The 22,488-nt window shown below is 36.5% G+C and overlaps 1 protein-coding gene across 1 annotated transcript; it reads left to right on the plus strand.

The window, feature by feature from the left end:
* Nucleotides 1-4,741: 4,741 nt before the first annotated feature.
* LOC140241242 (calcium channel flower homolog) lies at nt 4,742-12,381 on the plus strand. Its single transcript, XM_072320994.1, has 5 exons — nt 4,742-4,868; nt 8,322-8,394; nt 9,626-9,751; nt 10,359-10,466; nt 12,071-12,381. The coding sequence occupies exons 1-5, from the start codon at nt 4,742-4,744 to the stop codon at nt 12,189-12,191; spliced, it is 555 nt and encodes a 184-aa protein (XP_072177095.1). The 3' UTR covers nt 12,192-12,381.
* Nucleotides 12,382-22,488: the final 10,107 nt, after the last annotated feature.

Here is a 22,488-nt window from a genome sequence, read left to right on the forward strand (position 1 = left end):
GGTACATTGATGATGATTAGTCTGTTACTTGTCAAAGTTTAAGCACAGTGAATAATTCAGCCTTATCAGGACATTCCACATCCACATGCACAGTAATATGGAAAATCATTTTGTATTTGGTGAATTACTCAGACCCTTCCCCTGACCCTGATCCTAATCCTAATCCTAATCCTGAACCTAATCCTAACCCTAACCAAGACCCAAACTCTAACCCTAGACCTAATGCTAACCCTTATCTTTACTCCTCTAACCTTATCATTAACCAGTATTTAGCCAAGGGGGATTATTATCCTCAGGGGGTAATTGCCCTGATACGATATTATTGTCCACCATACTCACTGTATAAAGCTAGAGCATGGAGAGTATTTTGCTGTGCTTACAAATTTCACATGCTCTTTGATATAACATGAAATAGAAATACATCTCAGTTGATATTATCATTCTATGCCTATTGGCAGACTTGTAAATGGTTCATAACATTGCCAATATAGATTGTGCATATTCAGACCACTTGAACTTATCAATTGACTGAGCACTGTAAAGAAAGATGAAATTATATTTTGAACAATATGTAAGGATGTAAATATGTTATTGAAGGTTTGAAGAAAAGGGCTGTGAACAGATGGAATTGATCTTCACTTGTTGTTTGGATTGGTCTGCAATGCTGAGACATACTTATCTCTTCTCTGACAACCATAGAACTGTGTGGTAAACTCACATCACCCACATTCCTGCTTAAAGATAATATAAAGTTTTGGTACCCTGAATTTCCTTGTCTTAGTTTGTGTTTCAGGTTAAAGTACCTTTCATATAACTAACACTGTGAGACTTACTCGCCCGAAAGTGCTCTCATGTCTTAGTAATCATGCAATAATGGTTTCGTACCAGAGCCGCCGCCGTACGACGGCGAGGTAGTACATGTATTGTACGAAACCAATACATGTATTGCATGATAACTGCGACCAGCAGCCCCATACGCATAGCTAAATGGGGCTTCGCATTGTAGCATTCAGGATCATGACAGATGTAGTATCGCGGGTTATTATCAACTTAAAATCCAGAAATTTCTTCAATTTGATGACTTACCAGTTAAGCTAAAGTATTGAAAACAGGCTTCGGGCAACGTTTGGTTTTGCCAATAGTCCCTTTCTGTTCGAATTGATGACTGAATGTGACTCGGTCGAGAGGACCTTGCGAGAGCTACACTGAATTGACGGCCAGCGCATGCACACACAGACATCTTATCCGTTCATGGATTTGAAATTTGTGCGCATGTGATGTGTGCGCATACGCTGGCCGTAGTATTCAGTGTACAGCGTATGTAGCTCTCCCAAGGTCCTCTCGATCGAGTCACATTCAGTCATCAATTCGAACAGAAAGGGATTACTGGCAGAACCAAACGTTGTCCGAAGCCTGTTTTCAATACTTCAACTTAATTGGTAAGTCCTCAAATTGAAGAAATTTTTGGATTTTAAGTTGATATTTACCGGTGATGCTAAATCTGTTATGATCCTGAATGCTACAATGCGAAGCCCCATTACACTATGCGTATGGGGCTGCTGGTCGCTATGCGCATGGGGCTGCTGGTCGCAGTTAATTGCATGATTACTAAGACATGAGAGCACTTTGGGGCGATTAAGTCTCACAGTGTTAGTTATATGAAAGGCACTTTAACCTGAAACACAAACTAAGACAAGGAAATTCAGGGAAACTTTTGAGGTACCAAAACTTTATATTATCTTTAACAATTTATACTTCTCATCAATACTTTCTTTATTTAGTTTGCTGTGCATATATGGCTCTAAATTCACTGATGTAGTTAAATTTAGTCTAACATAGATTATGTAGAGTTTGACTGTGTAAATGTTTCATTTCAGTTTTACATAGGGATGAACTACAACTCATACACTTCTTGTATTTGTATGGTCATGCCACATACACACAGACACACATACACACATACACACAGACATGCATCTCGCTGAGAATGAAACAGATACAGAAACAGTGATGAAATGTAATTTTGATATGTTCACCTTACCCTGCTCTTTAATTCTCCCATCTTGCTATTCTCACTATTTTCTCTTCTTCTCCCATTTAGTGCAGTGATGCCTCACATGTTGTGCAAATAATTTGAGTGTGATTTAATGATTTATGTGTAAAAACATGCAACTCTTTTTTTTTTTTCATGAATATTAGCATAATGATGCATCTCTGAGAGAATATTGCATTGGAATGTCTCAAGTTACTTTAATAGTGACTTTTAACTTTCAATGAGATTTTCAGCAGAATTAGAGCAATGATCTATGCAAATAAAACAGCTGTGTGCCATTGTATATTTTGCTTGATATTCAGTATACAAAGAAGATTGGTGACTATAATTGAATCCGTGTGTGTTGTAATTAATGTTTATTTATTCATGATGCATTCCATCAGTATATCCCATTACTGTCACAAAATTCTGAATGAAATGTGCATTGCTTAAGATATGTAAGTTGGAAGCGTAGATGTTCATTTGTGAAATTAATGTTTCTTGCATATCACCCAGAATTTGTGCAAGAATTTCTCAGGACAGTCTGATAAAGCTGGAAACAGACTTACATAGAAATATTATTGAGCTTTCAGGCATCATTTGATTTCCAAATTGTAATGCAATGATTTATATATAAAGGTGAAAAACAGTGCAAACAGTAACATAGAAACTTTAATTGTCATTCCTGCTTGATATTTTGCCAAAGAGCCAAACAATCCATCGAGCAACATGGCAAATACACAGTGAAATATTTCATCTATCATGCAAAGTGTAAACTGTAATGTCAAATAAAAATTATTATTCCAGAGAGATAGGGAGTGTGTGACTTGTTTGTGTTGTCTGTAAGTTGTATTTTGGGTCAGGATACAATTCATCTACACAGATACACATCATGATAAGAATGCATCTATTCTTCCTGTAATAGCTGGTTGCTCAAATCATTCTGGATGGGTCGAGCATTGAAAAAACTTTTTTTTTCCCTCCCCACATTATCTCTATACATTGACATTAGAGCACAAGCACATACAGTGAATTAGTGTAGCAGTAATGCTGTTCAAACCACTCTAATCCTTTTTTCCTGAATGTACAATGAATAATATAGTGCATCCATTTGCTATGTATTAGCATACAGGTATAATTCTTTTGTTGAAGTTAATATTTGGAAAGTGTGCAAATATGTACAGCTGGTGAATGGTAGATATGTAGATGGATTGACAGATAGGATGATTGATTGATTGATTGATTGATTGATTGATTGAGTGAGTGAGTGAGTGAGTGAGTGAGTGATTGATTGATTGATTGATTGATTGATTGATTGATTGGTTGGTTGATTGATTGATTGATTGATTGGTTGATTGATTGATTGATTGAGTGAGTGAGTGAGTGAGTGAGTGAGTGAGTGATTGATTGATTGATTGATTGATTGATTGATTGATTGATTGGTTGATTGATTGATTGATTGATTGATTGATTGGTTGATTGATTGATTGATTGATTGATTGATTGGTTGGTTGGTTGGTTGATTGATTGATTGATTGATTGATTGATTGATTGATTGATTTGATTTGATTGATAGATTGAGAAGAGAGATTGAGAAAGATGGAAAGAGACAAGGGACAAGGAACTGTAGTTTCATTTGATGCAATTCAAGACAATGTACAGCTAAAAGTTAAGAGGTACATAGATGTTGATAGATAAGTGTTTACAAAATGATAAAGAATAGAAAAAGTAGACAAATATGCATTTATGTAATAGTCAAATGAGGGTAGTTTGGAACTTAATGTCAGATATACAAAAGTGATGACCATTAATTGCATTTGTAATAGTACCATGTCACAAATCATCCCTCATGGGACCTATAATTAAGTTGCCACCATTTGTCATACAATCATGATGACTACCGGGTACTCACACAATATTCAACAGAATTGGAAGAATTTCATTTGTGCCTGTGTAAGAAACTCGATCTTATATATTGTTATGATTGCAAGACATGGGACAAAAATTACTATTGTTTTACTCTTTTGACAGTCAGTGGGGCATATAATCTTTAAAAGAAATATACTGGTAATTAATTACTAGTATATGATTCAAAGTACAGTGCTCTCAAAATCATGTGATAGATAAGATTCATGTGATTTCTATTATACTTCACTAGGAGATTCCTTTTCTGTGACTCATTGGTATCCAAATTGTCAACTTTGAGCTATGTTGAAGTGTCTTGTTTATCTATAATAGGATTTTTGCATTGATTTCAATAACTGCATGAATTCATATACTGACGTCATCTTCAGTTTACAGAAACACGTAGGTCGATCAAGTGACCATGAGTTACTGTTTGCATTATCTTTTGCCTTCAGTGATAGTTTAATTGGTATGAATGTTTATGTGTCCTACATATCTTCCTGTTAAACGTAACAGGGTACGCTTTCATGCTTTTCCTATACTGAATAAAAAGTTTATTGTGCCCTTTATGAAAATGACAGATCACACGAGATGACGAGAGATAAAGTCACAAAAGAGTCAGTTTTCCGTGAAAAAAACTCTTTTGTGTATCCTGCCATCACGCGCGCATTTGGCATATGACGTGTATGTTTTGTAAAATACGCCTTTATTCTATTGTGCGTGATTTGTACTAGTGCGTATAAAGGCAGAAAAGGGACGACCGGACCGGTGAATGAATGAAAACAAATCTGCCACGAAATCGAGATGTCAGACTTCAAAACTTTCGAAAATGAACAGCCACCGATGCAACGGCAGGCACAGGCACCACAGCAAGAGGCCGGTTTCTGTTTTAGGCTTTTTGTGAGGATAGTAGCTGTGATTACTGGCTTAAGTAAGTACACTCTTATAAAAACAGTAGTCCATAAGGCATAAGGCACAACATTGATCATGCGTAGTCCCGGATACTGAAACCACTGTGTGTTGTGATGCTGAAGTCAATTCTTCGATTATCCAGACTCTAGATCTAGTAAGACCCTATAGTAGTAAGGGTGCCGGTCATGGATTATTTTCCGGCCAGTGATCAGTGATTGAGCTATTTTTTCGCCGCTTGGGAAATGTTTGATTTCAAAGACTTAATTCACTGTTAAGTCTTCGTAAAGTATAGACCTACTAAGTATGGTTGAGGGGTCTAGATATCGCGCACGAAAATTTGAAATGCTCTTATAATAGAAGTTATTCTATAATCGTACCTGAATTTCTCAATGAATATCACGAAAATGCAGAAAAATCACCTCCCAGAATCTCCTGATGATACGATGACGGAGTAGTGCGCTGTCGCCGTTTGTATGTCGGACTTTTTTTTATGCGTTCACCTTCTCGGGGTATGTAAAGATCGCGCAGCTGCCCTATGTAGTTTCATGCGTGAAAGTGTCTGCCCCTCTCTGCGGCTGTAGCGTGCTTCGGCTTTCGTAGAATATTATCAACGATCGATCGAACAAATTACGAATTCTATCGGCTACGATCATACGAACGAGACAAGCGAGACGACACGTCTAGGCTACAACATCCTTAAAAAAAGATTTTAAGCTAAGGTAGGTAAATTATAAGGTAAAAAATTTGAAATTTAGTGAAAAATTTGTTCCAAAAAATTGGAAATTTGGTGCAAAATTTGTTTGAAATCAAAATTTCTTACCTGCTTTCTTCTCATGTTTAGCGGTTGTCAGGTATTTTTATTCCATGGGCGTATCGGCAAATTTTGCGCTTAGTCCTACGCGTAATATTGCTTGCTATACGCAGTTACGCTATGCGCGATCATTACGTCCCTGCGCGAGACCTAGTACCCTTACTATACAAACAAGTAGAAATGCACACGGTGCGGCTGGGCTCTGTAAATGTTAAACTATAAAATCTAACACTTTACGTGTTGGGGTCGCTGCGCTGGTGCGGTTAACCAACCACATTCCCTTTGTTTAAAGGGTGTGTACAGTTCTGGTCGAGGTGAAGATTTAGCTTTTAACGTTTTGTGAGATATTCAGAAACCACTCTATGAGATGTCAAAGAGCATGCAGTTCTAAGGGGTATCAAAAGTTTATTCGATGAAAATCGATTTTGAAATGGCTGAGATATCCAAAAACAAGGTGAAACAAAGAGATACTAATAAAGTTGGGGCATGTCGCCTTTTATTATTAGCACTTTTTTGGATATCTCAGCCATTTGAAAACCAATTTTCATCAAATAAACGTTGAATCCTTCTTAAAATTACATGCTCTTTCATATTTCATAAGAGGCTTTTCATTATCTCACTTAGAAATGTTCAAAACATGAATCCCTACCTCAACCAGTACTGTACAGTCCCTTTAACTGTTGTTGGTAAATTTATATGGTAATTAATTCATTGGTGGTAATTTTACCAGAGCCACCACACAGAGGTAACAATTTCTTGTAGCTGTCCGCCTACCAGATGTTGTGGATCATATCAGACAGTTTCATGGAATTTCAAAGCCAATAAGAATAATTTAGGGTAAGGGCACCAGTATTCGGTCACTTATCACTAGTCACCAGCCAGTAAGTTCAACTGTCACAACACGCAAATCACATTAATTCACATACTTGCACACTCATTCACAACAGGAAACTCCCTTAGCCCCCTCCAAAAATCCATCCAAAATCCCAAATTTTACCATCAAAAGTGCAGAATTGGCGCTACTTTCCAAAAGCGCGCGCGGATAAGGCCCAGTTTTAAGAGTACGGGTCGCCGAAAAAGCGCTAAAAATCGAGAAATATGCCGTTCTCTCGCGGGATTTTTCGCTTATCGCAAGCTTGGAGTGTAATGGTATCCTAAAAAACGCAAAAGAAAAACAAAATTTCCGTATGTGCGGATACAGTGTCCCAATGTACAAGATGCAAGTGCCGAGGCCCCAGTATTTGGTCACCAACGGTCGCTGCAACGTCCCCGATGCAATTTTGCGCCAACAAGGTAGCACGCGCGCGCATTTTTCAGCTGCCTTGAACACGCATTCACTTTGAACGCGCAGATCGCGTGACCGAATACTGGTGCCGGTGACCGTATACTGGGGAATTTTCAAGGTGAAATATTTCGGGATTTTGTGCAATTCTGTGAGATATTTAACAAAATGAAAGTTGAGATTAAAGAAATTTGATACATTTCACAGACATTGCTGTAGATATGATGTATATGTTTTGCGCCAACGAGGTATAGCACGCGGCGCATTTTCCATTCATAAAATGAATGGAAAAGTGCATTTCCAGCAGTTTTTCTACATTTTGTTGTTGTTTTTTTGTAGAGTAGTGAGATCAGGTCTTTGAGGCCCCTTTTCATTTCTTGAAAACCCTTTGCACTCCTCACTTTCAAGTCTAATAACTTTTGAAGGGATGGCCCTACTGCTTTGAAAGTTGGCATTAATCATGAACAGAATGAGTTAATAGAGCATGCTTAATTTCAGCCTAATCTGATAATCTCTTTATTGTTGTTGCTCTAGTGGTTTACATCCCGTTTTTTGTCCTTTTCATTGCACAGCTAGCATGGTTTGGTAAAGATTAAGCGCTTGAATAGCTTCAGAACCTCTTTTCTCGGTTCACACTTTTCCAGAGTGTGTGCTTTCTTTCCAATATTTAGATAGGTTTATACTCTAGGAGAGTCCATTTCAGTTGAGTTATACATCATTTTAAAGCTTAGAGTCTGCTCTTTCAGAATCTGCCCTTAACTAAAAATCCATGACTGGTGACTTTTTGTTGGTTTTGTGATGCAGGGTCACATATTGTGTGTAACACTGTGTGGGTTCTCACTTTTGTTAGTTAATGTTAGATATAAAATGTGTGTGTACATTGTATATCCACTGAGTCAGGACTGACCATACATTGTGTGGGCATAATATGCAGTTCTGTTTAAAAGTCTTTAGCTAATCAGTCTCACAAAAAGCAATTTGGTTGATATCATATATATATATATATATATACATATATAAAGGTGTCAGCAGTAAAAGTATTCTAGGCCAATGTGTACTTGTTTTAAGACATTTCCCACCCTTAGTGAGGAATATGCATGAAAACTTTTAATTTGACATATATGATATGTAAACTAGGACATAACATGAAAGTCATAGTGCTGTAAGTAAATATGTAGTCTCTTGTGTGGCTACATGCAGAGATGTATTCTGTCATTATAGTTGCCTCCATACTAGCAGCAGTGCAGAGTCCCTAGGCAGGCAAGAAATCTGACAATGATAGACTTTGTGGATTAGAAGATGGCAGTAGTGAGTCTCGCCTCATTCAGTTTATACATGATGTGTGACTTCATTTTTTTCTATTCCCTCTCCACATCCAGTGGGAATTGTACTGGGATTGGTGTCCGCCATTTCCATCCATGGTTTGTGCATTGTAGCTGGAATCTACATCATGTGAGTGTTGTGAATCTCTCTTTGCACATCAGTAACTTTCATGTACAGTATACTATGCCATTTATTTCGCGAGGTTTTCATTTTTATGAATTTCAAGAGTCAGATGCTATTCCCGAATTCAACAACATAAATTTTGACTCTGAACCTGATGCAGTTTGCATGCATTCTTTTCTCAGGGTTCATCACTGTTCCCCCCCCCCCCCCCATTGCGAATTTAACCATTCACAAAGTTGTTGTGAAGTCCCATTTCGCAAAATATTAGACTAGCTAAATATATTATTGCGTAAATACGATAACTAGGCTGTAAATGTATTTTGCTTATAAAGTCAAGGACATGTTCCCTTATCAAAACAAAGTACTGGTATGTCCCCCAAAAGAGCAAAAGATATTAAAATAAATGAATCAGAGATGATGGCTTTGCAATTGCAAAATCTTGCAAATATCTCAGCTCCAGCTTGGAATGTTGTGACATTGTTGTGAGAGTTAACATGATAAACTTTCTTACACTCACCTCTAGGCAACAGAAATACATCAGTTGAAACTTCAGGATAGTTTGAGCCTGCATGACAGATCTAGTTTTGACTAGGAATGTGACCTATGTTTATATGATGCCATGGGCCCAAGAGCGATTGAATTCTTCTCTTTTTTTTTTTTTTTAATCCGAATGTGAATGTAGAAGAGATTGAACAGAAGGGCCATGGTTCCCAGCCCATCAGGGAAATCAGGGAAAATTAGTTTACTTTTTTCCAGTCAGGAAAAAGTCAGGGAATTTGATAAAAATGCCTCAAATCAGGGAAAAGTCAGAGAATTTTGGTTGGCCCAAAAATTGAAAGTAGTCAGTAAGACTCAGTTATATTTTGTTGCATATCAAAGCAACATCCATCGGATGAAACTGGATGAAAATTGGATGTGAAACTGGAAATGAGTTGAAATAGTTATCATGGAAATTTGATGCTTTATCAGGGAAAAAGCAGGGAATTTTGTTTTCTTGAAATGCTGGGAACCCTGAGGGCATGTTACTCTGGGAAGAACAATTTTGTAGGAAACCTCATGTTTTCTGAATTAACAAAAAAGCTGCCTCAGGTATCTACATTGTAAAATATTATTATCTTTGCATCATTATGAAGTTGCCATCATCTGACCCACGTGATCAAAACATGCAACAGGAAAGGGATACAGTGTAGGTTTGTTGAGCAGTAATCAAACAGGAAGACTGTTCATTGTTTCACAGGCTTCTAGGATTTCTGGTCATACTCCTGGAAGCACCTTTCTGCTGTCAGTTCTTGGAGATCACAGATGCCGTCAGCAAGTGGAGTGAGCGCCGACCTGCATGGCAGAAGGCTATCTTCTATCTTATGTGAGTAATCTGAAGTTTGTCATTCTTTTTTCAGAGCAAGACCACTATGGCCCCTATCAACATGGATTGTCTAAGGGCACCTACACAGTAGGCCAGTACATAAAGCATCATGGGCCAGAATTAGCTTTTGTGCAAAGAATTACATAATGTTGTAGTATTTCTTTGGAAAGCTTCTCCCCCCCCCCCCCCCATCTCTCTCTCTAAATGTATTGATGATGATGATGATTCATGATGATGATGATTATTATTATTATTATTATTATTATCATCATGATCATCATCATCAATATGATTCTTTTAAGTTTCACATGAAGTTTGGTTTACATTACATTATTGTAAATAAAAAAGTAATATTCATCTCACTGCTTTTGCTTTCATCATTTCTGATTCTCGTTTTTTTTTTTTTTTTTTTTCATGTCGCTTTCCCATCTGTCCTGTACTCATATTCTTTTATCCTCTATTCCCAAGAAGATGTTGAATGTGGGACTTTAATAATACTCTTAAACTGTGCACACCCTGTGCCCCCAGGTATTTATCTATCCTTCATTTTTTTTTTCTTGTCAACTGGAAATTATAAATGATTTGCTGCTTCTTCTTTGTGTTACAGCCTACCCATTGTGCCATTCTTCTTCTGCCATGGGGTCAGCCAAATCTTTGCTTGTCTTGGTATCATGGTTACAGGAGTTCTCTATGGACTTGTTTTTATCGGCAAAAAGTAAGAACAAGTGGAATTCACCCATATCTAGTTACACCAATTTATTTGCATGTCAAGTATGAAACTGGCAAGAGGGCACGATGCTGTAGAACTTACTTGTCTGTCTTGATTTTTGTTTACCAGCAGAAGAAACCAAACAGTGAAGAGGAAATAGATTTAGAATATTAAAAGAAAATGGATAAAGAGAAATCAACCCCAAATGAGTAACACTGTTTAGCCATTCTCACCATCATGATCATATAATTCTGGGTAAATTGCAAGACATTGCATCTTACAGATATCTTAATGCTGTCCTGACTAAAGCTTTTGTCTATGACTACTGACTATTAGACTTTTGACTGTGACTCCTGACTGTGACCCCTCACTATGGCACTGTAGCATGACATTGCTGACAAGTAATCAATGAATGGCACTTTCCGGGTATTTCATATTTTCTAGAGAGATAAGAATTGTCATAACTACAAGTGCTATGTCAAGGACTAATATGGTTAAAAGTCATACACTGAAGAGCAAATTTTGTACTTTGAAATATTAAAACAAATAATATTTGTGGTCTTTTAAAATGCAAACACAGTAGGAACAAGGTGTTCTTTATTGTACCAATTGTTTCTTAGTAGATTGACAAGGACAGCCATGGTTGATGCTTGTTGAACATCTAGCTCAGATTTTTATTATTTGCTGATATTTCAATATTTTAGCTCTCATATGAGCCTATGAGGTGTCTGAAGTTATTCAAAATGTCACTGATCTATTTACTTTACTGTGTTTATTTTAATAGTCAAATTATATTTCCTCTTTGGAGTGACTTCCCATTGACCTTCATAGATAATTATAGTTTTGTATTATTTAGCACAGAAGCCAGTCAAGATTGTTTGTTGCTTCCTCAAAGAAAGCTCATTTGAGTATTGCCTGTTGATGAGAAATACAGTTTAAACAGACCAGTGGGAAGAAAGTATATCAGTGAACAAATTTTTACCAACAATGTCATAGTTACATGATGTTATATGATAGTTTCTTATTCATATACCACTGACATTTGTCAATGATTCTAAGAGCAGTTTAAGCCCAGTATCAATATATATGATTATTATTATTTGTCTAAATTGTCATGATTAGTGATCTTCACACTGGCAATGTTTCTTTCAAATGTAGAAATTTGTTTGTTTGTTTGTTTGTTTGTTTGTTTGCTTGTTCGATTGTGTATTTGTACTGTGATGAGTTATTAGGAGTGATATTATGAAGTTTTCTGGCATTAAGACATATTTTGAAAGTGATCTTCAGCATATTGCATAGACACCTTTGCTCTACCATAGTTTGTAAAAAGAAGAAAGAAAAAGTCATAAGTGCTGTGATGTTTGAAGCACTGTGTAACATACAAATCTTCTGTTCAATGAATGCAACAAACTCTTGACTAAGAGTGGCTGCATCATAAATGGTCCTCATGCAAGTTTGTGTTTTGTGTTGTTCCTGTTTGTTTACGTGTGTTATTTGTCATTGCCTTTCGACAGACTTAGTTAGAATCTTGAATGTGGAGAAGTAAAGGGGGAAGTTGAGCACCTGAAACGTGTTCAAGAATGGTCCCTTTCCTCCTCTGTTTTTCTCAGGGGTGACGCTGTGAAGAGTGCTCATCTAGCCCAGCAGCAGCAGCAGCAGATGCAGCAAACACCCTCGGGGGCCGACGCCCAACCCCAGGATCCCTTCGGCAAGAGTGCCCTCATCCCTTGAGTGTCTCCATGGTTACGACTCCCTGAAGCAGATCACAGATGTCGTACCACTCTACACAGCTCACCACATTCCTTATTGATTGCCACAATATGTTGGATCGCTGACATCTTAACCCCCCCCCCCCCCCATCTTCTGAAAAGGGAGTATGAGATCTTATTAATTTTTTGATGTAATGATTGGCATGGGTAGAGTACCTAGCTAGTACATATGATTGTCTTACTAGTGGTAACATGTATAAGGTTGAATGTTTCTGTGCTAGCTCTTTGGTGTAAGATGTGTTCATGCACAGTAGCTAATCTGCTTCAAGTATTCACTGCAATTTATGCATTCATCAAATGTGATAATGTGACACCATGAGAATGGTGCATGGCCCACATACTTCTATACAGATGGTGACTGGTATGGGAGAAAACAGCCAATTATGATTCGTCGGAATGGTCGCAATGCTATGGGGGAGATTATATTACGTCAGGGATGAAGTTGAAATAGCATTCCAATCCCTGAGGTTAAAACACTATATTTCCAACAACAAAAGCCATCATCTGTTATATCGTATGGGTTAGTCAAAGGCTTTTGAGAGTAATGCATACCTTTACCCTGAATGCTCAATGGCAGTCATGTCGGCAGCATCACTAACAAGCACAGCTAGCTAACTATGTACAACTATAATCCTTCTCACCTTCATTTGCTTACTGCATACCCAGAGTTGCCTGACCAAACTTTATTATGCCTTGCTTTTCTACATTTGATTTCCTCATGCACCACAATTTAGTGGACTCTCAAGTGTTAGCATTGTAAGACATAAAATTCTATGGTTTGAATTCTTTTAATTTTTTTCTGTCCATTTCCTATCATGTGCATTTTTGTTGGCACAAATGTTATTCTAATCAGTTGGAGAACATTTCAAGATCATCCTACATAGAGGAAATGATGTTATCTAATCACTGACTAGTATTTGACTAACCCATATAAATTGTTTATCATTGAAGGACACCCAATCAGTGTAATCTTCCAAACAGTAATTTAGGCAGAAATAGGAAAATGCCTTCATCATTCTTCCTCATAAAAGCAGCCAGACAATTTAGCATTTATGTGAAACTCCCATAGATTTCATCAAATTACAGTGAACTAGGCAAGTTGCATTCCAATAGAGAGGTTAATATCTTTATCTTCTTGATTTAGAAGTCATTAAGGGCAGCTCATATGACAAGGTAGCATTTGTAGGCTATTTACATCATTTGCACAGTTTGAAGTAATGGTGGGGGAGAAATAGTTGTGAAGTGGCCAGAAAGTGATACTTAGTTAAATTTTAGTCTAGGTAGACTATTGGCATACAAAATGATACACTGTGAAAGGTATCAAATATATTTTCTACTCAGTGTAAACATTTACCATTCTGTACTATCATGGCCAATGCCAGTGTCCATTTAGTGAATTGAAATACTTAATGTTTTTGTTGTTGTTGTTGTTGTTGTAATGTGTGTGTGTTTGTTTCTGTAAGTGACCATTCATGGTATCATAATGTCAAATACATTCAATAATCATTGGAATGTTAAGTTTACTGTCCATTTATGCATCTACAATGTAGTCCCTGCATAACAAAGTAAGTATTTATCTGTCCAGTGAGAGTACCAGGCTCGCAATAGAGTTTAATACAAGTAGATGCTAAGATTGATAGTACCTATCATATTTTAAAAGACAAGTCCAGCTTCATAAACATGTGGATTGAGTGAATGCAGCAATATTAGTCGAACACATATCTGTAAAAGTTTGGGGAAAATTGGACAATCTGTTCAAAAGTTATGAAATGTTAAAGTATCTGCGCAGTCACTGCTGGATAAGAAGACTACTAGAGTGTATGATGTCACATGCATACAATGATATAAGGTAAATAAAAGGAGAATTTCACAAAACTTTACTTTTTGAATAAAGTGCAAATTTCTTCAACTTGTTACTGACGTATGTTAAGGGTAATATTATTCCCCCTGCCTTCTGAAAGAGAGAAGGTGAATGTTCTTTTGTTATGCGAGAAAAGTGAAAATATGTTTAATGTTCTTTATTCTTTCTTCATATCCTTGTACACATGTGACATCACACGCTTTAGTAGTCTTCTCATCCAGCCATGACTGAGCAGAAACTCCAAAAGTTCATAACTTTTGAATGGATTGTCCGATTTTCCTCACTGATGTGTTCTACTAATATTGCTGCATTCACTCAATCCACATGTCTATGAAGGTGAACTTGCCCTTCAAGTAATTTATGTACAGTGTACAGAACAATCTCAATAATAATATAGCCTTGAGCAACTATTTACTTACAGGCAATGGACCTTTTATAAGATACACTGTATACGCCGAATATTTTGCGAGGTTTTTATTTTCGCGAATTTCGCAAGTCAGGTGCTATTCGCGAAAATAAAGACACGCGAAAATATTGACTCTGATCCCGATGTGGATGTGACGTATGCATGTACATTTTTCCGTTCAGTACAGGACTCCACGGTCGTGAATTTAGCCACTTGCAAAATCGTTTGGAATTCCCAATTCGTGAAAATTTAGACTCGTGAAATATATGGCGTATACAGCAATTGACGTGTATCATATGCTACTCAAATACTCGTTTCCAACTGGGTAACTATTAATTTACATTCTTAGCATTTCTGTTGTGTTTTTAGCCCTGTTTTATAATGCATAGATTATGTACATATGATAATTGCAGCTAGGATAATGACATATACCAATCATTCATCAGTCAATACTGAGTGTGCGTGGTATCTTGCTTGATGCTTTGAGGAAATATATTTGTTGTAACAAACAACTGTTTCAAATCTCGTAATGAAAATAGGCTAAGATCTCCATGCCACTGTTCACCCAGAACCCTTTTGGAGAGTCACAGGAAAACTTCCCTCCTGGAATACTGATGACTGATTAGATTCAATCTAAGGCCAAGATGCTAGGGGCAATGTGAATGATGGCACAGATTTCTTTAATCTAAAAATCATATTCAAGGTGTGCTCGTACCTACATGTGTACATGTAGCTGAGACGAATGTTGGAAAAAGAGACAGGTAATGATGTCAATCAGGAAACGGGTGGTCATAGTATCAAATATTCATGGAGTACAATGATAGAATGGTAGAATTACGATGTGTTAATGTTTTTTTGTTATTGTTGGGATTTTGCCAGTATTATGAAAATGTCTCATGTAGACTCAATCAGTGCAAGTGATACTTTAATGGAAATGTAGAGTATAGGCCTACCGATAGTTGTGCTTCAGACATGACCTATGTTTTGTGTGTAAGGACATGATAGATAGTCATACAAATCAAATTGTGTATATAGAGAGTTTCATACATTGCCATGGTGACAGTGCAGACAGTATTAGGAATATGAGGAACAGTGTTTCCAAGTTATTGTCCTCACTTGTTAATGTTACAACGTTTACCATTAGGCCTATTGTTTAAATGACTTCTAGAGTGTACCGTAAAACAAGTATTATCTCTAGCTCTGCAATATAATGATGCATTAAGCTATTTGCTATTAGATTACTTTGTTGGCATTAAGTGAGTTCTTCCTGAAAGTTTGACTTTATTGAAAAGTAGCCAGACCTACTCAGATACACCATACTCTCAGTCCCACAAATAGGCCAGTTTGATGCAACATGGGATTAATAGGATGCCATAGTTCCCAACCATTGATAGTTGTTTTCAAGACAGTCTGATCACATCCGCAAAGAAAACACGGAGGAAAATGTGTGGATCAGTAAACTAGAAACAAATAAACAAACAAACAAAAAGTCCTATTGCTACCAAGGCAGGACTCATAGTGTGTAATACCAGTGGAATTTTGAACCTGCAGTTCTCAGAGAGTTTAATAGTGAGTATGTAGAACAGCCTGCTCTCAGTTCTGATGAGAATTCACCTTAGCCAAGATACTTTCTTGTCTTATGGCAGTCCTCTAGGTGCATGAAGCAGTAATTGCCAATATTTGCAAAGCTGTTTCTTTTGGATAGTAATCATGAACAGCATGTTTGAAGCTTTGCCAGTAGGTTCTGGGGTTTGTTTGTTTGTTTGTTTGTTTTCTTCAAAAGTTGACATTATCCTGTTGGTAATAACGACCCATTTGCAGCTGACTGCACTGTGTTTATTCTGCGAAGAACACATTCGATTTCCATGGATAAAGGTGTAATGGAAAAACTTTGAGATTTTATGTTTGGTGACCTATACACTAAAACACCAAATTTCAAGAAGGATTGATTTCAGAAATCTGTGAGCACTGTGAAATAATGATTTCAGTATACTGTATCACCACTAAATAATGCACTTACTTAACACACATCCTGCATTATGGCAGTTATGTTTGAGAAAATGCTTATTCCTTCCTAGCCCTGTGCTGACAGTTTAATGTTCACATACTATTGAGGACATAATGTAGATTTATGCACACAGAATAACAACAGGGCAATTATTAAAAATACTTGCGATACATTTTCAACTCTAAAGATGACAGACAAAATTGTGACCCTTTTATTTTTATTTTTCTCAGTGTTTTATGCTTGTCACATTTCCTGGATATACTACAGTGAAATGTGATTTTCTTTTCATCATTCCTTGTCATACAAACTTACTAGGACATTTTGCCTTGGTCATGTACTTACAGTGATAGTAAGTAAATTGTCAAAGTATGTGAGATGTTTCAGAAAATATTCATGATGTCTTTCTTTGGTGTTGTAGCATGTCATGTGACTTTTAAAACTTGTAAAACTGGCATCATCCAATTTTATAGAAAACATATTCTTACACCACAGTGATTATGTTACATTGTAGGTGTTTTTTCCTATTGCTACAATTTTAAAGACCAAATTTCTTGACCAAACATACAAGTGACTGTTATGGAACCATTGATATTATACACTTTATATTGAAGCATGTGTGTTCAAGTCTTATATTATCAACCCTAGAGATTGGCCTTTTGCATTTCTTTACTGATCAGTGGTCTTGTTCATTATCCATCTAATGTTTCATTCACAACCTAGGGAAACAGTAAAAGATGTAGTTTACAAAAAGGAAAATGTTCCATGCATGTACCTTTGTACATAGAACGAGACGAAAACAAAAGTGACAGATTTTGCAGATTATGTAGAGATTTTGTGTACAATTCAGATGATTTTGTTTTAATGGGGTAAATGGTTTATCTTTTATTGATAGTCCTGTTCTGTGTCAGCTTTTATCAGAGGTACAAATGTAGCATGCATTTATTCAAGATTTTTGTGAGCCAATAATTTAGAGCAAAGTTGTGAACTTTGTCTTATGTTGTGTTTTGGTGTAAACTTGTCAGTTGATATGACTTTAATTCTATCCCAGTTCTTGTCATGATATAATTGATGAAGTTCATATTACCAAAGTTATATTCTAGTTTAGTATTAGAAGCAGAAATCAGATGTTTTGAATTCATATGGTATTCATGTTGTGCTGCAGTACAAAGCTTGATATCTATTTGAGTGTTTACAGGCAAAATACAGTTTGGTTAACAAGCAATGATATGTAGAAGGAATTTGCCTTTGGTAATAAAAATTTCCGTTAGTTCTGCGTTGTGTAGTGATTATTGCAAATATGAAATACAGATGTTGGCTGAGATTGTGTACACTGAGGATTACCAACAAAGTTATAGGTGCAAGTGTATGTGAAAAAAGTAGGAAAATTCATCATTTACAACGAATATTATGTCGGTATTACAAATACTCTGATCTCTCTCAAAGTCCCTTGCCTAAACCAAAGTTTCAAGCATGTCAATCTATGGCTGTTTTTATACAGTGTGTAGTTAAAAAGAAGCGAAATGTATTGTCTTTTACTGTATTTTTGTGGCTTTAATATTAGTAAGGTGATACAAGTGAAACCCAGTGGACAAATTTGATGATTGTGGTATTGTCAAGAGCTATATTTATATTTGTTCAGAATAGATGATATTCAAATGTAGCTCTGAATAAGGGCTTTCACCAAGGACAAGATTTTTGGGTCAAATCAGTGCATGGTGCATTCCATTCAAACTCCAACCTGAATGTCCAAACCAATGTGCTGAAGATGGTTAATTGTTTAAAAGTTTGAGTGCAGAGTCTCATGTTTATTGTTACAGCTTGTATGAAACATTCCAGTGGTTTAACTTCTTAATTGCTTGGATTCTCTGAAGTGGCATGTATTATGCTCTCTTAGAGTTGGGTGGAACATGAGGAAAAGTACCGTGACTTACTTTGTAAATCAAAGTGTTGCATTCAGCAACATCAAAGAAAATAGGCATATGGACAGACTTAATATGGAGTGTTCTGGGCTAATTTTTTACTGGCTCTTTTCCATGTTTTACATTCCTGATGTGATGACAATAATTTGCACATTTCTTCATCATATGGCAAGCACAACTTCTATCTCTGCATTATACCGGTGTTGGATCATTGATTAGAGAGTATGGATGTTATCAATGAATGTATCTTATGTGTGTAAGCAAAAACTTTTCTCTTCTTTCTCTCTCCTCTTCATTTTTCTCTCTTTATCTCTCTCTTTTTTTTCTCTCTCTTTCTCCTGACAGGCAAGGCAGATAGTCTGCATTGAAGATTGGAGGGACAATATTGTTGCTCAGAATTTTATGCCATAATTTCTGCTTGCCAATGTAGGAAAACGTGCTGCTTGATTTCTGACTGAAATGATCGGTATTTATGTCACTGTTGTATCTAAGATTTCTATGAAGTCTTTTATTTCTCTTTATTTTTCACTAACAATGCAAAGCCCTTTGGAGGGTACAATTTGCTGCATTCACTCTTACATAGGAGTAGTGTTGATATTACATTCAAAACTAATGACAAGATTTCAAGATTTTGATTCATGCATTTATCCTGCACCACAATAAGGAGAGCTATATATTCTACAGTATTGATGCTATGTGCTTTATTTCTTAGATTAAGATTAACATGTCAATGTGATGTCTGTGTATAAATGGTTTGTGATTTTGTGTTATTTTATGGATGAAAAATGTTCATTTCATGTTAAATTATCAAATTAGCCAAATAAATGTCTTATATATTTATCTCAATCTATCACAGGTTTATGTTTCCGAAGACTTGTCACTGCATGTGCAGCTGTGTTAAGTTATCAATTCCCAGGGCTACAAAAAGATAAAATAAAAACATGCTGTATGATGCTTTATAAAAAGAAATACAAAGGGTATTGTTTTTGGACCTTTGTGCTGAGGACCATCATACACCATTTGATGAGTACAGTAGATTCAAATGAGGTAATAAACTCTTACATCACATCCAATACAAATATTTACCCATTGGTGGCTTCGATGTCTGAAGTTCAGATATCTTTCTTAGACATAGATTGGCAGATTGAAGCAAGCCTGCCAGTTTCCTGATTACAGTAGTTGTCTTGGTGATAACTGCACAATATAGTGCAGAAACAGCTTGTATGCTCTCTTATCCCCATTAACCTGTTTAGGACAGGCTGATTTTGCTACAACACACACTTCCCATAGACACTTGCCCGAGTATACTCGGGACTTGTCCTCGGCAGGTTGTTGTATGAGTTTGTTAATCCTCCTGCTACAATCTTTGTTCTCAGTGGCTACAAACCAAAAGCCTTCATTCTCAATAGTATCGTCTATCTTGCTCATATGATCTGTTATTTACTAATAGTTATGGTAGCGATTGCCAAGACCATTTACTGCCTTACTTCAATCTGCATAAGTTATTTCAAAGGAGAAAGTCTGGACTTCAACATCTTTCACAGATACATTTCTGTTATGAGCAAGATGAAGCTATTGTGTTATAGACATCTGGGCCACCTTGTCAAAGGGTCTTTACCATTAATATGTGCATTTTTTTTGTCCCCGCCGAATGAGTTCGAGCAGGGGACTATGAAACGGGCTCCGTACGTGTGTGTGTCCGTGTGCTGTCCGTCTGTCTGTGTGTGTGTCCGTGTGTGATCAAAATGTTCAATTTGCTACTTCTCTGTCATTTATTAGCCAATTTTGATTCTGTTTGCTTTATATGATAGCACTACATGGGAGCTTTGAAACTTCTACGCAGAATTTCAGTTGTGACCTTTGACCTTGACCTTGACCTATATTGTACATTTTGCTTCAAAATGCTACTCCGCCATGTCTAACCCGATTTCGATTCCGTTTGCTGTAAGTGATGGCACTAGGTGAGGGCTTCAAAACTTCTACACAGAATTTTGACCTTTGACTTCTTTGACCTTTGACCTTGATTTTTTACCTATATTGTACATTGGCTACAAAATGCTACTCCTTCGCCATTTCTAACCCGATTTTGATTCCGTTTGCTTTATGTGATGGCACTAGGTGAGGGCTTCAAAACTTCTACACAGAATTTTGACCTTTGACCTTGATTTTTGACCTATATTGTACATTGGCTACAAAATGCTACTCCTTTGCCATTTCTAACCCGATTTCGATTCCGTTTGCTTTATGTGATGGCACTAGGTGAGGGCTTCAAAACTTCTACACAGAATTTTGACCTTTGACTTCTTTGACCTTTGACCTTGAGTTTTTACCATTATTGTACATTTTGCTACTAAATGCTACTTCCGGCGGGGACATATATTACGCACCGCGTAATTTCTACTTTTCCTTGTTTTGTTTTTTTTTGTTTTGTTTTTTTTTTTGTGTTTTTTTTTTTTTTTGGGGGGGGGGGGGCAATGTTATGGTACAACCCAACATGCAGTGGTTGTATTTACAGGTGAATTTTCTTTTGTTTGTTTGTGTGTTTTCTTCTTTTTTTTTTGGGGGGGGGGGTTCATTTTCACTCATTATAAATCTCCCCTACACATTCCATTTTATCATTCATGTTTAACATCAACCTTGTTCATACTTGTGTGTCACTCAGAGGCTACCCCACCCCTTGGTTTTAATTGGACTTCCATTCCATATATCCTTCTGCCCATACACCCCAAATCACCATAGCAACCAACTGTCTCAGGAAAACCAGTGGATTTTCATCCTTTGGTGCCAGGTTCAATGCAGGGTAAATTGACCCGAGTGGACAAGCTTACTCAAGGACAAAGGGCAGTGAAATATTATACTGCAACTGGTCAGATATGACTACATCCCCAGTAATTTGTAAGGCTAGATTTTGTGTGTGTATATATGTGTATGTGTGTTTGTGTGTGTGTGTGCGTGTGTGTGTGTGTATTTGTTTGTTATTTTAATCTGTTGAGGACGGACTGATTTTGCTACAACACGCATTTCCCACAGCCACTTGCCTGAGTATACTCGGGCAAGTGTCTATGGGATATGCTAATGGAAATGTCTACGGAAAATCTAATGGGAAATTCTCTGAATCCAAAGAAGAACCATGATATAAGTCAACACCCATACCAGGTATATCACAAACAAAAATGGATTTTGAAATATTGTACATCTTTAATTCATATCACAATTTCATAGCTATTTTGTGTGATTTCTTACAAATATTCACACTATGCAAAATAACAATACAACTAAAAGGACACATCAACTGTAAAAAGTTCTGATTTGAAATACATTTCTTTCATTCTACAGAATAAAACACTACAAAAATAAACCTGTGGATTATAATGATACGACTTTGTATCTAGACACAGACTACTAACAATCCTGTAGTCGATATCTATTCATGACAGAGTTGCCTTAAAGAGTAATTCAACTTTACATGCATAGAAGCAAAAGAAAAAAAATACAGTGAACACTAAATATAACACACTCCTAAGGCCCAAGGAAATCACTCTGTTATGCCATTTTTTTTTTAATACATTGTATCAGTATTTTAAAGTAATCAAAATACAAAGCAACTCTTTGGGAAAAGCCAAACTATGCACTGTACGAGAAATGAGAATAGGATGAAATTTTGAGCTAAGTGAAAGAAATGATTTGCCAGTGATAGCTGAATATCAGTGAGTCACCTAGCTGTCATACAGAATCACTTACCAGGTATATTAGCACTCCTACCAGTTTGCTCAATTTTTCAAATATCACTTGATTTCATTTCCACCAAAGGAAATTAGAATCTATTGGAAAGAACCATAAATAAAAATAGATGAATATTAAGGCAAACATCGCTTAGAGACATTTCATGTGATAATGCACTATATAAATGTGAATTATTATTATTAAACAGATTTTTTTTTTCTTTTCTTTTTCTTTCTTTTTTTTTTGGGGGGGGGGAATAAACCAGTTCACTTAATGATAATTTGTTTTCATGTGGGAAATTTTGTATCTTAGGCAGAAATATTCACTATTCTCAATACCAAA

Source organism: Diadema setosum, chromosome 17, assembly GCF_964275005.1.
Source record: "Diadema setosum chromosome 17, eeDiaSeto1, whole genome shotgun sequence".
NCBI lineage: Eukaryota > Metazoa > Echinodermata > Echinoidea > Diadematoida > Diadematidae > Diadema > Diadema setosum.